The sequence below is a fragment of the Triturus cristatus genome, chromosome 2_1 (assembly GCF_964204655.1).
Source record: "Triturus cristatus chromosome 2_1, aTriCri1.1, whole genome shotgun sequence".
Classification (NCBI taxonomy): domain Eukaryota; kingdom Metazoa; phylum Chordata; class Amphibia; order Caudata; family Salamandridae; genus Triturus; species Triturus cristatus.
The window spans coordinates 1,086,635,982-1,086,650,595 of record NC_140581.1 but is presented as its reverse complement, the minus strand read 5'-3'; the positions used below and the strand labels follow the sequence as shown (position 1 = coordinate 1,086,650,595).

General features: G+C 43.3%; 1 protein-coding gene across 1 annotated transcript in view; it reads left to right on the top strand.

Moving 5' to 3' along the window:
- ADAMTS3 (ADAM metallopeptidase with thrombospondin type 1 motif 3) overlaps positions 1-14,614 on the top strand; it is a 558,188-nt gene that overhangs the window by 527,322 nt on the left and 16,252 nt on the right. The window contains exon 22 of the mRNA XM_085636296.1: positions 8,976-9,093. Coding sequence (XP_085492422.1) covers positions 8,976-9,093 — 118 coding nt within the window. The remainder of the gene's footprint in view (positions 1-8,975; positions 9,094-14,614) is intronic.

Sequence of the window (14,614 nt, the reverse complement as noted above, 5' to 3'; positions counted from 1 at the left end):
GATCGGATCATTGGAAGAGGGATAGAAATACCCCAGGTGACACGTGCCAATAGATCCTATTTTAAACTTCCCGCCCAAATCCAATATATGTCCGACTACTCTGGGGTCCCTAAAATTGATCAGAACACAATCCCCACCAATATCCTTTGGTCGAGTCCCTAGCCAGGTAACCCTGCGAACAAAGAGGATCTCCCCTCTCCCAACTCCATTCAGAGGTCTATTTTTGGACAGCCAGTGGGTAACTTTATTTTTAAGTTCATAGTAGGTCTCCCCCTTAGCATTAGTTAAAGGGGGAACACTTGTGAGCACAACCACATAGGGGGCTGCCTCGGGAGGGAGCTGAACGAGGGGAGAGGAATCGGCCAGGTTCCGGAGAGCTGAATTACCACCCATATCAGAGGGAAGCCTACCCCCACCAGGGCTCCGAGGAATATAATCCTTATTACTGTGAGACTGGAGACCTGCTGATGAAACAGTGGGGACACGGGTGGTAAGCGGGGGCATGGGAAGACCAGCATCAAGGGGAGGGACAGTAGGCAGCGCCAAGGGTAGCTGAGCTGAAACAGAAGGGGTAGGATAGGGGAAAGTAGACTGGCCTTGTAAGGAAGCGTTGTTAGTCGAGGCTAGGGTACCCACACCCTCCAAACTACCGGGATTATGCAGAAGATCATGGTTTGGCAGCTTTTTCCCACTACCTTTGGTGTTAATTAAAGATACCAACCTGTCGATTTTGGATGACAGGGTTTTTAGAAGAAGGTTTAGGGAGTGGTCCATATACGACTGTAGATCTATTACTAAATTAGAAGCCCAAACCGGTGGGTTAGTAAAGGAAGGGTGTTGGGCCGGAGCTGGAAAGGCAGACCCAGCTGCAGGGGGGGCGGGACGTATGCTCCTTTTTTTGGTTTTCGGCTTTTTATTCCTTGACTTTACCTGCTTCTTGGGAGCCACTATAGAAACATATGATGATGATAGTGGGCCAACTTCCGCTTGCACAGACTCATCTAGAGTCGCCTGTGCACAAGGTAGCTGGGTAAAGGAGGGCAACATAGAAGACATAGCTTCCAGGTCCACCTGATACGAAGACAAATCAGCCAAGCCATCAGAAGGGGGTGCCAAAGTGAATGCAGGGGTAATGGACAGCCGTCTTTCCGTGTTTTCAATGGCTGTGGCGACCACCCCAATTGTTTTCTGCAGCATTTTGTCTATAGCTGTAAGACTTGGAAGCGGGGGATTTAAATTAGCGTGTTGTCTAGTCATTGGGCGACTCAATGAAGATTTAGAAGTTTTCCCCATAGTTCAGGTGCAGACTAACAGACTGGTGTAGTGCAAATAGAAACCCGTGTGCAACGATTGGCTAAAAACGAACAATGTTTGATAAAAGATAGAAAACTCTATGCGCAGCTTGAGGCTGTAAACTACGTGTTAACACAAGAATAAAATAACCTGTAATGGTTAGGAGTCCACACTAGTCCAGTGTCCACGGCCGAAGAGATGTGGCCCAGCCCGGCCTCCTTCGGCCCCGGACGGCCACAGACGGTCCCGCCCTTGTCCCGCGCTTCTCCCGGCGCCGCCCGCGCGCGTCCGCGAGGCGGAGGGAGTTGCCTTCCTTTGTACGCCCCCAGGCGCGGGAACCGGGTGGTGGGCGGTGATGCAGGGCTTGCTGGGGGATGTAGTCCGGCCCTCTTCGCGGCCGCGCAGCGGCACGGCGGCGGGGGCAGCCCAGACGCAGCACTCCGCACTCTCCGGCAAAACAACAGGGCAGGCAGGGCAGCAAGGCGACGGCAAGCGCAAGGGAATCCTCCCCAACAGGACCTCACAGCAGACAAGTGTTTCCCGCTCCCCGGAGGGAGCTGCCTCCCTTTGTACGCCTCCAGGCGCGGGAACCGGGTGGTGGGCGGTGATGCAGAGCTTGCTGGGGGATGTAGTCCGGCCCTCTTCGCGGCCGCGCAGCGGCAGCGGCACGGCGGCGGGGGCAGCCCAGACGCAGCACTCCGCACTCTCCTGCAAAACAACAGGGCAGGCAGGGCAGCAAGGCGACGGCAAGCGCAAGGGAATCCTCCCCAACAGGACCTCACAGCAGACACATTAAACACATTTTAAAAAATGACACACTCGTTAGGACACAGCAGCAGCACATTACAACACGATTATTATAGTATAAATGCTACAACACATGCATTTCTTCTATACGCTAACGCTGCAGTCCCCAAACTTCTCAGAAGAGTTTCTGTGCTTTTAATGTAAATCTCACTAGCGTCTGATAAAGTTTTAATCACACCATTTGACTGCTTCTAGTCCTATATAAAATATCACAAAATATGTCTTGTAGGTGACTTTGAATAGGCAGTAAAGAGGCAGGTAGTATGAGAGCACGGGGATTGGTAAAGCATGCCCTTCTATGCTCCTTTCTACATCTCTGCCCCAAGCTTGTGCTTTCCTTGCAGGAAAAGATAATGTCCTCATATTATTTTATAGCACTAATTATAGTAGGCAGGCATGGCCGCCAGCAGGTGGCGTGGTAAGTGCAGGCCAGGGAGAGTGGACTCACATAGGTTCCCATAAATGGATACATGTGTGAAATGTGCGGGTCCTATAAACACAAAGACCCACTGGGTGGTTTCCAGTGTGACTCGGCAACAGTGTGAAGGAAGCCACATGTTTATAGAGAGCAGCTGTGATCTCTGTAATAGTGGCCAGGATATTAATATTAATCGATTTTTATTGTATTAATCACATGGATTACAATAATAATGAAATAAAAGAAAGAATATATTTACTATCATCATTAATATAAGTTAGAAAAATAGATACAAATATGCTATATGGGTCACAGATATAAAACAAGCAATATGCTAAGACCCTAACAATTTATAGATATAGTCTGAAAATGTCACAAATTTTATAATAAAACAATTATCTTGAAGCTTATAACAGTACTTGACAGCCACGGGGGTACATCTTATTTTTGCCTCCTGAAAAATCGGACATATATATAGTTTCCTTAAATACAAACGTTTTGGGCTCGTGCACAATAAATACATGAGGGTTTTCGTCGACATGTAGACTTCCCTTTGATACTTGATTCCAAGTTCCCTCAAATTCATAGATAGGACTATAAAACCATCTGAATCTTAAATATTTCAGTTTCGGATGAGGCGAGGATAATAAGGAATAAGGTCATGCAGCCGGGAGCGATGAAGCCCAATCTGAATGGAGGAGAGGGTGGGAGAGGAAAAGGATGTGGCGCTACAGAGACTAAAGAGACACTGACTTTGGAACTGGGGAGCCAGGTTCGAGTCTCGGCATTGACTCAACATCGTGTGATTCTGGGCAAATCACTTTGGCTCCCCTGCCTAAAAAACATGAATGCGAGCTTGTGCAATGTAACTAGTGCTCATGTAAACACCCCACTGCCTTCTGGTTGGGTCTGAACTATTTAAAAATATAAAAAAGAAATAGTATCTCAGTCATAACATGCACAGCAGGCATGTGCTAAGAAATTTAAATCAAACTTGACCAGGAAGTGACGTGTGACGTGTGCTGTCGAATTAGAAAGCAGCAAAGAAGAGTGATAATGATGCCAACGAATAGTAAGTAATGGGTGGACTAAAAGCCAATTTTTACAGTTTTTTTTTTACCTACTGTATACAACAAAGACCTGTTCACACTGTGAACAATTGTTTTATACATCCGTTTCAGTTGTCATAGATTTTAGACACTCTTTACAGCTTGCGAATATTTCGTCTAAGCTATTCAACGGTGTGGTTCACAAACAAGAAAGAGAGAATGAGAAGTTTTGCGTACGAGGTGAGTCAAACTGACTATCAATGTGTCTTAACCTTATGTCTCCAACACCCCAATTATGGTGAAAAAAGAGTGAGAAGGAGTGTTGGTGCCTCACGGTAGCGCCACCAGGGAGGGTTAAGCAGGATGGTACTCGCCTGCTACCTCAAATTCTCATCATCAACTACCAACACTCCAAAAGCAAGAAAATTGTGTGAGGAACCAATGATTAACTGTACAGGTGCTAAGGTGTGTAGTTAAAGAAAAAGGAGAGAAACAAAGAGCTGTGCTAAAATGTGTGCACCGTATCAAACCCCTTAGTGATATACACTGATATCGAAAAATGAGCTAAATCACACTGGCTTGCATATTTTATTCTAAGCTGCGTGATGGCTCATGTGTTAAAATGCCCACATGTTTCATTGCCACTGGACAAAACTCACGGCAACTTCTTCAGGGCGTGGGGTCTGTTCATTTCACCCTGCACCTCTAGTTGTCAATTAAAAACAGTTCTGTAGGAGACAAAAGAGAACATACACAAACATAACAACATAGGACAGACTTGGTTGGTAACCTGTTATCTCAGGACAACTGTCCTATGTATTGTATTTCGGAACACCCTATAACATATTTACCAGGATATCGCCCACCATGGGCATACCTTTACCCTTGAGTCCTTGCGGCTATGTATGCGCGTTCAAGGCTCCGCTTATTCCACTCCACTCGTGAGTCTGTAATATATAATATACAGTGAGCATAGCATGATTGATAATGTTTGATGTCTCATTCATAATTAGTGCGGGTGTATCTCCCTCCCGTCTCTGGAGGTTCCCCCACATCTAGGGGTTTGATCAATAAAATGCCTCATGTTTGGCGTCCCATTAAAAAATATTAACCTAGACATGGCGAACCCTTTATAAAGTTGTAACCTAGCCCATCAAACTTCCAGGACTCCCGTTCCGACCTTAGTGTCCCTAAGCCCCATCTCTTTGGCCTTTTTCAAATCAACTTCCCCGAGTTAGAACCATCTGTCAAGACTCACCGTGAAAGTGTTCGTAACTGGCGTTTACTCAGCCCAGCAACAGCACGGCCATTCCATTGCGCGGTTTAAAAACGTCATTGCGTGTACCACGTGATTGGTCTACGCGGGTCCCATTCAAACCCAGGGCTCGGTGTGATGTAAAAGGGGTCGCCATTTTGGAATGGGAAATGCCGTATTATGCCTATCCCCATTAGTTTACGTACATATGTTCCTGCATGTATTTATTCCAACCTAGTGTAGAATGGTGATCACTGTGTGTACATCAACCTATTTACAGCCTTAAAAACCCCGAAATGATGTATTTCATGGGATGCTCCTACACGTATGTATCCCTATATAGTTTTTCATTTGGGGTATCAGTGACTGAATGTCGCGGATACCATTCAGATGGCTTGATGTAATGTAAAAGAAGTTGCCAATTTGAAGTAGGGAATGCCGTATTTTGCCTGTCCCCATTGATTTACAGAAACGTGCTCATAATAGTATTGGCTACGTCCCAGTGAGGGATGCTGATGAATGTATATATATATACATCAACCTATTTACAACCTTAAAAGTAACCAAAGTGATGTATTTCCTGGGATATTCCTACAAATATGTGTCCTGATGTAGTTTTCCAAAGGCATAAATGTGGTTAACCTACATTATCTGGTAACTGCAACTATAGTGATCGCCCAGCAATTGAGATTATAATATACTGAGATTGCGTTAATGACAGTTATAACTCATTAATGTCACACGCTTTAAGTTGACTCGTTACCCGAACTCTGGACCTCGTATATCCACTACTGGTATAATGTTCATGGCCTTGGACTGAGTACTAGTGACCCTCAGTGGTATGGAGGAAGGGTGTCATGAACCATATGTTCACCTTACTCCATTCGATAAGGTCGTTTAGTCCATTTTGGTCCACCCCCTCTTGATAAATCCAACGTGCTTCCCTGCTACTCAGTCTGGATTCAATATTAAACTGGTCACCTGTAACTCTCTCTAGCACTACCCAGCGTACTTCCTGAGCAGTATGTTGTTGTGTTTGAAAATGTTGTACCAATTTAGTGCTCAATTTACCTGCACGGAGTGTGCTAAGATGTTCTTGTATTCTTGTTTTTACCTTCCTGCTGGTTAGGCCGATATAGTGAAGCTCGCAGGGGCATGTCAATCTATAAATCACGTGCGAGGTGTTACAGTTGCTAAATTTGTTTAAAAACCAGGTCTTATTGTTTACAAGAGTAACATTTTTAGTGGGCGATGTAAATGCGCACACAGAGCAATTTCCACATGGGTAATGCCCCGGGGGGATGTTGGTTTCACGTGGAATTATTTTGGGTCTGGTGTGGACCAGCCGGTCCCGAATGTTCGCAGATCTTTTGAATGCAAAACGGGGGGGAGGCATTTGCATATTGGTGGTACTAAGCAGATGCCAATGCCTGCGAATAATCTGCCTAATTTTGTTGGAAAGTGGTCCAAAGGTAGTGACCACTGGAATACATTCACCTTTTTCTTTCGAGGTCTTTTCCAACAGGGCTGCACGGGGCGTGTTGTATGCTCGTTTTTTTGCCTGTCTTATGACCTTCCTCGGGTATGCTCGATCTTGTAGCTTGGTAGCCAAAACATTCGATTGTACAGAATATTCCTGTATAGTAGAGCAGTTTCGGCGGTATCTTAAAAACTGTCCTACGGGCAAGTTGTCACGGAGGGCCCTGGGGTGGTAGGATCTGTAATGTAGGAGAGAGTTTTTATCCGTTGGTTTATGATGAACCCTGGTCACCAACCTATCATCCTCTGCTTGGATGTCGAGATCCAGATAGACTGCACTGGTTTTGCTCATTTCCCAAGTGAACTTTAAACAGCCGTCAAGTCTGTTAAGCCAAGCAAGGAAATCCTTCAGTCCTTCCTCCGTCCCTTCCCATATACATAGTACATCATCTATGTATCTCTTCCAGAGGACAATGTTCCTCTGGAAGAGATTGGTGTCTGAATGGATATGGTACGCCTCGAACTGGCCCACATAGATGCAGGCCAGACTAGGGGCAAATGTAGCCCCCATCGAAGTCCCCGACACCTGGAGATATATCTGGTCCTTACATGAGAAGAAGTTTTGGGTCAATGCGATCTCTATGCATTGAAGGACGAAGGTTTGGGGACAGTCATAAAACCATTCAGAGTCCCTCAGGGCACGCGCTGCTGCCACCAGCGTAGCCTCCTGAGGGATACTGGTGTACAACGACTCTATGTCGATGGTTACAAGGAATTGGTTGGCTGGATTATATGAGACATTCTCCAAAATTCTCAGCACGTCCGTGGTGTCCTGGACGTATGAGGGTTGGGTGATGACCCATTCCCTTAGGAAGAAGTCCGCAAACTGGGATAGCGGTTCTAATAGCGACTGAATGCCGGAGACGATCGGTCATCCCGGAGGAGGCTGTTGTTTTTTGTGTATTTTGGGTACAATATAGAACGCCGGCATTCTCGGTTTCCTGTTGATCAGGAATTCGGCTTCCCTATATGTAACCCATTTCTTTTCTTTGGCCTCGGTTACCAGTTGGATAATGGTCGCCTGCAAGTCATTGGTGGGGTCCCGCGCTAGAGGTCTATAATTGCAGCGGTTCCCCAATAGCCTGGCCACCTCTGTGTCGTAGTCGAGTGTGTCCATCACTACCACTGCCCCGCCTTTATCGGCTGGCTTAATAGTGATTGTTTGATTGTTTTGTAGGCTTTTCAATGCCTGCCAATCTCTAGAACTCATATTGCTGTAGTCCACAGTCTGCATGTTTTGTTCAATCTGACCAATATCCTGTAAGATCTTCTGTTCAAACACCACAGTTTCAGGGCCTATTGTATTTCCAGGGGGACAAAATTGGGAAGGGCGCCGCAAATTTGTACAGAAGTTGGACACATTCTCCTTTTCCTTCCCGGCAAAAAACGTTTTAAGTTTAATCTTCCTCGTTAGCCCGTACAGTTCTGCCCGGAGTTGGAACCCGTCATGTCGGGGGGTGGGGACATATCCCAACCCTTTGTTCAGTACAGCAGTTTCCGCGACTGTGAGGGGATATTGAGAAAGATTGACCACAATGTTGTTAGCCTTAGCAGTTATAGGGGTGTTCTGCCTCTGCTGCGAGTGATCCTCGGGGAGAAGGACTGCCAGGTTGAGTTCAGGTTCTGACGAGCCCGACCCCGTCCCCGGCCTCTGTAGTTGTTCACCCTCTGGTCTGCTGTATTTTGTGTTTGTTGACCTAAAAAAACCCTGAACATTGCTCCCATTTACCTACAACAGATTGCCGCTAGGCAGGCAAGACCTAAAAATGACCAATGTTTATACCAATCAGGAGTCTTGCTAAGCCTCAGTTTGAAATAGCCTCTCTGGCTTAGCTGAAAAGGATAAATCAAGTCAGAAACAATTTACCAAATCTTCCTACTACATAGGTATAAATATTAAAGTTGAGATTAAAGTTTTAAAATCCGCTACTTCCCGCTTTTGTAGCCCGTCTGCCCTGATATTTTTTGTGGCAACCATTTTTTTGTTGTATGGCACATTAAAAGTGGATACAAAACATTACAAGTTTTACAACAGTAAATGACCGTTTGAGTTGTATTCAAAGTTTTTATGCACTGTATTTTTACCATTTTAGAAATGAGACCTGTTCATAACAATGTTTTGTTCCTAATGATGAAAATTGCTGACCTAGCAGTCTTTGAAAAGAGCCTTGTGCATGATGTAAACGAATATAGCATGTCAAAACACATGCTATTACATTGCGTTCCATGACAACGCGGTTGTTACACGACTGCATTGTTAGACCACGATACCTTTACAGCACAATAATTAGATTGACTTGCTCTAGATGGTGCTCAAACCTTAGGAATAGTATAATTTACTATTTCAACTCCAGCCTGCGCAACAGTAGGGAAGGTGTTGGAATAGTGAATTATACTATTCCTTAGGTTGGAGCGCCATCTAGAGCAAGTTGATCTAATGACTTGCGATATAAAGGCATTACATTGCAGCAACGCTGTCGTTGTAACGACGTCGTTGTAACGACTACGTTGTAAAGGTAACGCAATGTAACATCCCCGTTGTTAAGGCTGTTTCCCGATATAATCTTTTGAAGCAGAATTGTGATCTCAAGTTAATGTTTTCATGTTTCCACAGTGCTCTGTAACTTGTGGCGAGGGGACGGAAGTCAGGCAGGTCCTGTGCAGGACGGGTGACCAGTGCGACGGAGAAAAGCCTGAAGCTGTCAGGGTTTGTAAGCTTGCTCCCTGCAATGGTATGTAGCTCAGAATGTTAACATGTTTTAATGGGTGATGCAGAGGCAATGTTGTTGAATGGTCAAAGAGACCCTAACAAAAAGATGTGATACACCAACCCTCGCGAGACTAGACTCCACAAAAATACAAGAATAAACCCCCGCCCTGGAAAGACCGTTAAATAATTATGGGACCGTTTTATGTCTGATGCAGTTATAACAGTAAGGCTGGTAACAGGCTTTCTAGCCTCATTGGGAACTCCGCTATTCACTATAGAGACTTCGCCTGCTAAAAGCAGGCAAGGTCTTTGGGTGAAAATGGAGGAAAGCACACAGGAATAGCCGTGGAAGCAGTGATTTATCAAGAAACGGCGTTAAGATTATCTCCGCTTTAGCGGCAGAAAACTGCCGCTAAAGCGGCGATAATGGGCTTGATAATATGCCCATGAGAATTCCCATAGAAGCCCATGTTCTGGTGTCAACATGGGCTTCTATAGGAATTCTCTGCGGCATATTATCAAGCCCATTATCGCCGCTTTAGCTGCAGTTTTCTGCCGCTAAAGCGGCGATAATGTTAACGCCGTGCTTGATAATATGCCCCTTTGGGAGTCTCGGGCAAGACGTATTTTGTGGCCCTCTATTTAGAAACAACTATGATTTTTTTTCAACCATTCCCTGCGAATTCAAGTCTGCATGGTGCAAAACTAGACTGAATTATACCTTGAACTGTCAGAAACAATGGCACACAAAAACGTAAAATATGTCTTGCCCAGGTAAACAAGTCCATAAGATGCCACTGGTTAGAGAAAGAACAGAGTGGGAGACAGAAGCAGGCAAAGAGAGGGACAGAGGTTTAGAAAAAAACATAGTAGACGGAGGTAAAATTGAGAGATTGTCCACTTCCATGGGCTGCCTTGGAAAGTGGGAGTTCTGGGCAATTGCACATGTTGCCCATGCCTTAACCCCTTCCATGCTGCGCAGATTCCGCCGCTGTGCTGACGGAATCTTGCGCGGGTGGGGTCATGACGGAACGGTTCCGTCATGAGCACAGCTCAACCGTGGCTCATGACGGAACCGTTCCGTCATGAGCACCGAAGGGGTTAAATCACCATTGCCACCTCCCCCAATTTACTGACACCTGACGTGCCAGTAAGTGCGGGTGGTAGGCATTCCGCATCAATAAGTGGGCCACTCATATTGTCCCTACCGTGTTGTGCCAAAGGCAGCAAATAAATGACTTGGATGGTTCGAACGCTTTTGTGTGGCGAAAACTCACATGTGGTAATTTTGTTGATGCATTTGGAGTGTGCGGTTGTAGCCCAGTATTTAAATATTACTGAAAGGGTAATGCCTAAAAGTGTGGCAAAACATGAAAAAGTACAGCTGCAGCAATATCACACACCATATGACTGTGGGGCATATCAGCAACGAGGTGCTAGAAAATTATCTTGCAAAACAAGGAGAGGGGCTCAGTTGCGTACAAAGAGATAGAGCACCAGTAACTGTTAGGTTAAAAAGAATTTTCTCTTTGTACTAGAATAGAGACTTCTGTTACGTAAACATACCTTCTAACAGTCATCCACATACATACTTTAAAACAAGATTATGACCGCCTAACGTTAATGTTGGAAAATTATCAGTAAAAAAACTCTTTCATAAGTGACAAACATTAGTTGCAATTTATTGACAGATTAAAAAGAGGTATCACGTGATTACAATATATCAAATAAAATAGTCAAACACAAGTGACTAAACGTCAAAAACCTCAATTGTGACAGTAAGTTAAAAAAATATATATGTGCGTTGTATCAAAAGGCACACACCATTATGAAATAAAACTTTCAGTACAAATTAAAAAGGGACAATAGGACATACATACAATTGTATAATGGGAGGAACAAAAACAAACATCAAAATTATGTCTTGGATGTGTGGATTTGTAATTACAGTGCACAGAGATAATCTGGTGGCAATGCACCCTAACTATTCAGGATTCTGTTCCGTAACAAATTCCACCAAACAATTTATGCGTCGACGCGTTTCGGTGGTGTACAGTGATAAAAACCACCTTCTTCAGGACTGACAGATTTAGTTCCTCCACAGAGTAACTTTAACAAGAGTCCCTAAACATAAAACATAATGTAAACATTAGGGAAGGGCAAAAAATGCGAAAAAATAACATACATATACATCTTAAGACAACATGATTAAACATTGTATTCCTTTTCCTCTATCACTAGATAGCAAACAATGACCTATAGAGAGTCTGGCAGCATCTTTATTAAAAACAGAGTGACCTCAAAGTTTCCAACATTACACTGAGAGGACTATATCTAAGACAAAAAGAATCTCATTCGTCATTCATACCTCTATCATTTTTAACCAATTTCTTAATGAAGAAAAAATGTTATTAATAATATGGCCACTGTATAGATGTATAAATCAATTATTTCTAATGTTGGGCCCGACTTTATTTTTGTTAAGTGAATTCTATATCATTTGCCATGATTTTGGTTATATGGAAACATGATAAAAAGATATATGTATACCTATATATCTGTCCCAATAAAAATTGTTGACAGGCGATTCAGAGGCTCAGACAAAGCCCACCATTTGTGTGTAACTTAGTCTGAAACAAATAAAAATTAAAAAATATCATAAGGTGCTTAATATGAAAATTAGGTGGAGCCCATTGTCAGTACTGCTCCCACTCCGTAATCACAATGTTTTTTATCCAAGGACTATTTTATACCATGTTGACTAACCTTGGTGCAGTCAGATGGAGCCTCACTGTATACATGGGGTCGTGTTCATTATTTAGACATTTCAGGATGTACATGGACGCACGAGAGCTCCCAGATCTGTTTGATTATCCTTGGGAATGATACTAACTCTAGGGGTAAACAGTAATAAAGATCCAATGTCACCCGTTAGTTTAAAACATATCGATAGAGGAATAGGTTGGTACTAGGTCATTTGACTAAGACACTTACCCTATATGGCGATGCACCAATGGATAATCAGTCAAATTACTAAAAACCTCCTTTATGTAAGCCGTCCTATCGGGGCAGGATAATATTTTTCTAATTCACCCGAAAATCTGGGTACGGCTAAAAATAAAATAAATATAGGGTTCAAATTAATCATGCACAACAAAATATTGTTCGAAAGAGAAAACAGACGCACTAGTTTAGGTACTGTCAATTGTGCAGGAATTTGTAAGTTACTGTCCTCGCTCCCTACCTAGGAGTGAGCTGATCCCACGTCAATGGGGGCTAAGTTGTACTAATGGCAACCCAGTGTAGGGTTCAAATTAATCATGCGCAACAAAGTATTGTTCGAAAAAAAAAAAAAACAGACGCGCTAATCCTAATTTAGGTACTGTCAATTGTGCAGGAATTTGTAAATTGCTGCACTCGCTCGCTTCCTGGAAATGAACTGATCCTGCGTCAATGGGGGCTAGGTTGTACTCATAACGACCCCGTCTCAAGCTCACCTTTAAACAAACCAACCGTGTTAGGCTCGTCTGCTATATACCGTACATGCAGAAGATTACCGATAGTTTAAGTCCTCGCCTACTGCGAGCTGTTAAACAACAGCTACTATATGTTGAAAACGGTAAGAGAACGGCTTCAAATAACTTTACTGATGAGTCTGTTACCCGCACGTCCCTAGTGATGTATCCCACATATGTACTCTGTTAGTTTAGCTAGCCGATCCGTTCCATTTCCCAATAGTCTAATACGAGTCAGCGAGATCACCCACGAATACCGGCACAGTGTTCAAGGATTTTGTTGCTTCTTACCTATGTGGCTCAAGATACGCGCTTCAACAAACGTCGCTGGGTTCACACCGCCTATCACAGGACCTAATGCAACAAGTATCCTTTTTATTGCCGCTTATTTGGTCACATGGTTTCGGAAATGGGCATAGAAAGCGGTAAGGGATTCTAACATAGGATTTAGAGGAGGTTCTTGGCCCAGTGTTAAAGTCAACTCCATATTGGAGTGGGAAACCGCTTGGAAATCGTTTTGTTTATAGGTGCCAAATCCAGGTTAGCAATTCCTATAAAGATATAAATGCATATGTTGTCTACAAATACATACAAATTAGATGCATAGATTAAACCAATAACGCATCAATATATCTGCGATGCGCATGAATAAAGCATATTGCACATTATCGTGTGTGACATGTCATTCTAAATGAGCAAATTTGCACACATCAAATGAGTTCTAAATCCATAGAAGTGGTGTATATAATGTTCCAAATGGTTCATATGTAAAATAAGGGCCTAAGAATAATTGGGAGAACTGGGTTTGTAATAAACACCTATTTGATTCGCAAATGTGAGATATTGAGAGAACAATTATAGCTGAACCCATTAATAAAAAATGAAAATGTTAAGTGGAAACAAAAATATAAGGATGGAAAAAACGGGTTTCTTATTTTAAAATCACAGGAAAAGAATATCAAAATAATCCTGTGGAGCGATATTTTGCGAGCAGGTGGGAAATCAGAGGAATGTTTAACAATAGAAGAGTGGAGATCCTATGTACTGAGTTTCATCCAGTCTTGCCTGGTATTGAGACCTTTATAGATGGTATTAAGAATGGAAATGTACCATTGTTCTCTGTTTTTTCTTTTCATCTCTAAGTTGCCCCCTCTAAGGCTTCCAGAGATTTTTTCAATTACATACCACTTAAATTCGGTATGTTTGTGCTTCAGAGTATTGAAATGTTCAACCAGGGGAGCATTTTGTTTGTGAGTCTTTAATGCTGATCGATGCTCCAATAAACGTACTCTAAGCTCTCTTCCGGTTTCACCTACATATGCTAAACCACAAGGGCACAATAGGAGGTAAACCACATTGCAACTTCTGCAGTTGCTCATATCTTTCGATAGCATTGTGAAGCCGTTATGGGTAACCGATTCAGTGGTCAGGCAATGTTCACAGATGCTACATGTGCCACAAGGGTAGCTACCGATGACTTTCCGCATCGTAAGTGAAGATTGTACTTGGGGCTTGATTGTTCTATATGTGGTAACCAGATTTTTGCGGATGTTATCATTGCGCTTGAATGCGAAGAGAGGTTTAGGAAGCGCAATTTCCATACCTTCATTTAGGATATGCCAATTGGAATTAACAACATTCTTGAGTTTGTTACTGATATTGGAAAATTGTGTCACAAACACCAGACGTTTATCCGGGCCGTCAGGTTTCTGTTTGGGATGGTTCTGTTCTAACATACTGTCTCGATTGTAGAATCTAGCTCGCTTGAAGGATTGCTTGATCAACTTTTTCGGATATCCACGATCTCTCAATTTGCTTTTCAGAGATTCAGAGTGTTTATAAAAATCATCAAGTGATGTACAGTTTCTCCGTAGACGGAGAAATTGACCGAACGGTATATTGTCTCTCTGCGCCTTGGGATGATAGCTTTTATAGTGCAACAGTGTGTTTTTATCCGTCGGCTTTGTGAATAATTCAACACTAAGGGTCCCATTGTTGTTTTTTATTGTGATGTCCAAAAAGTTGACA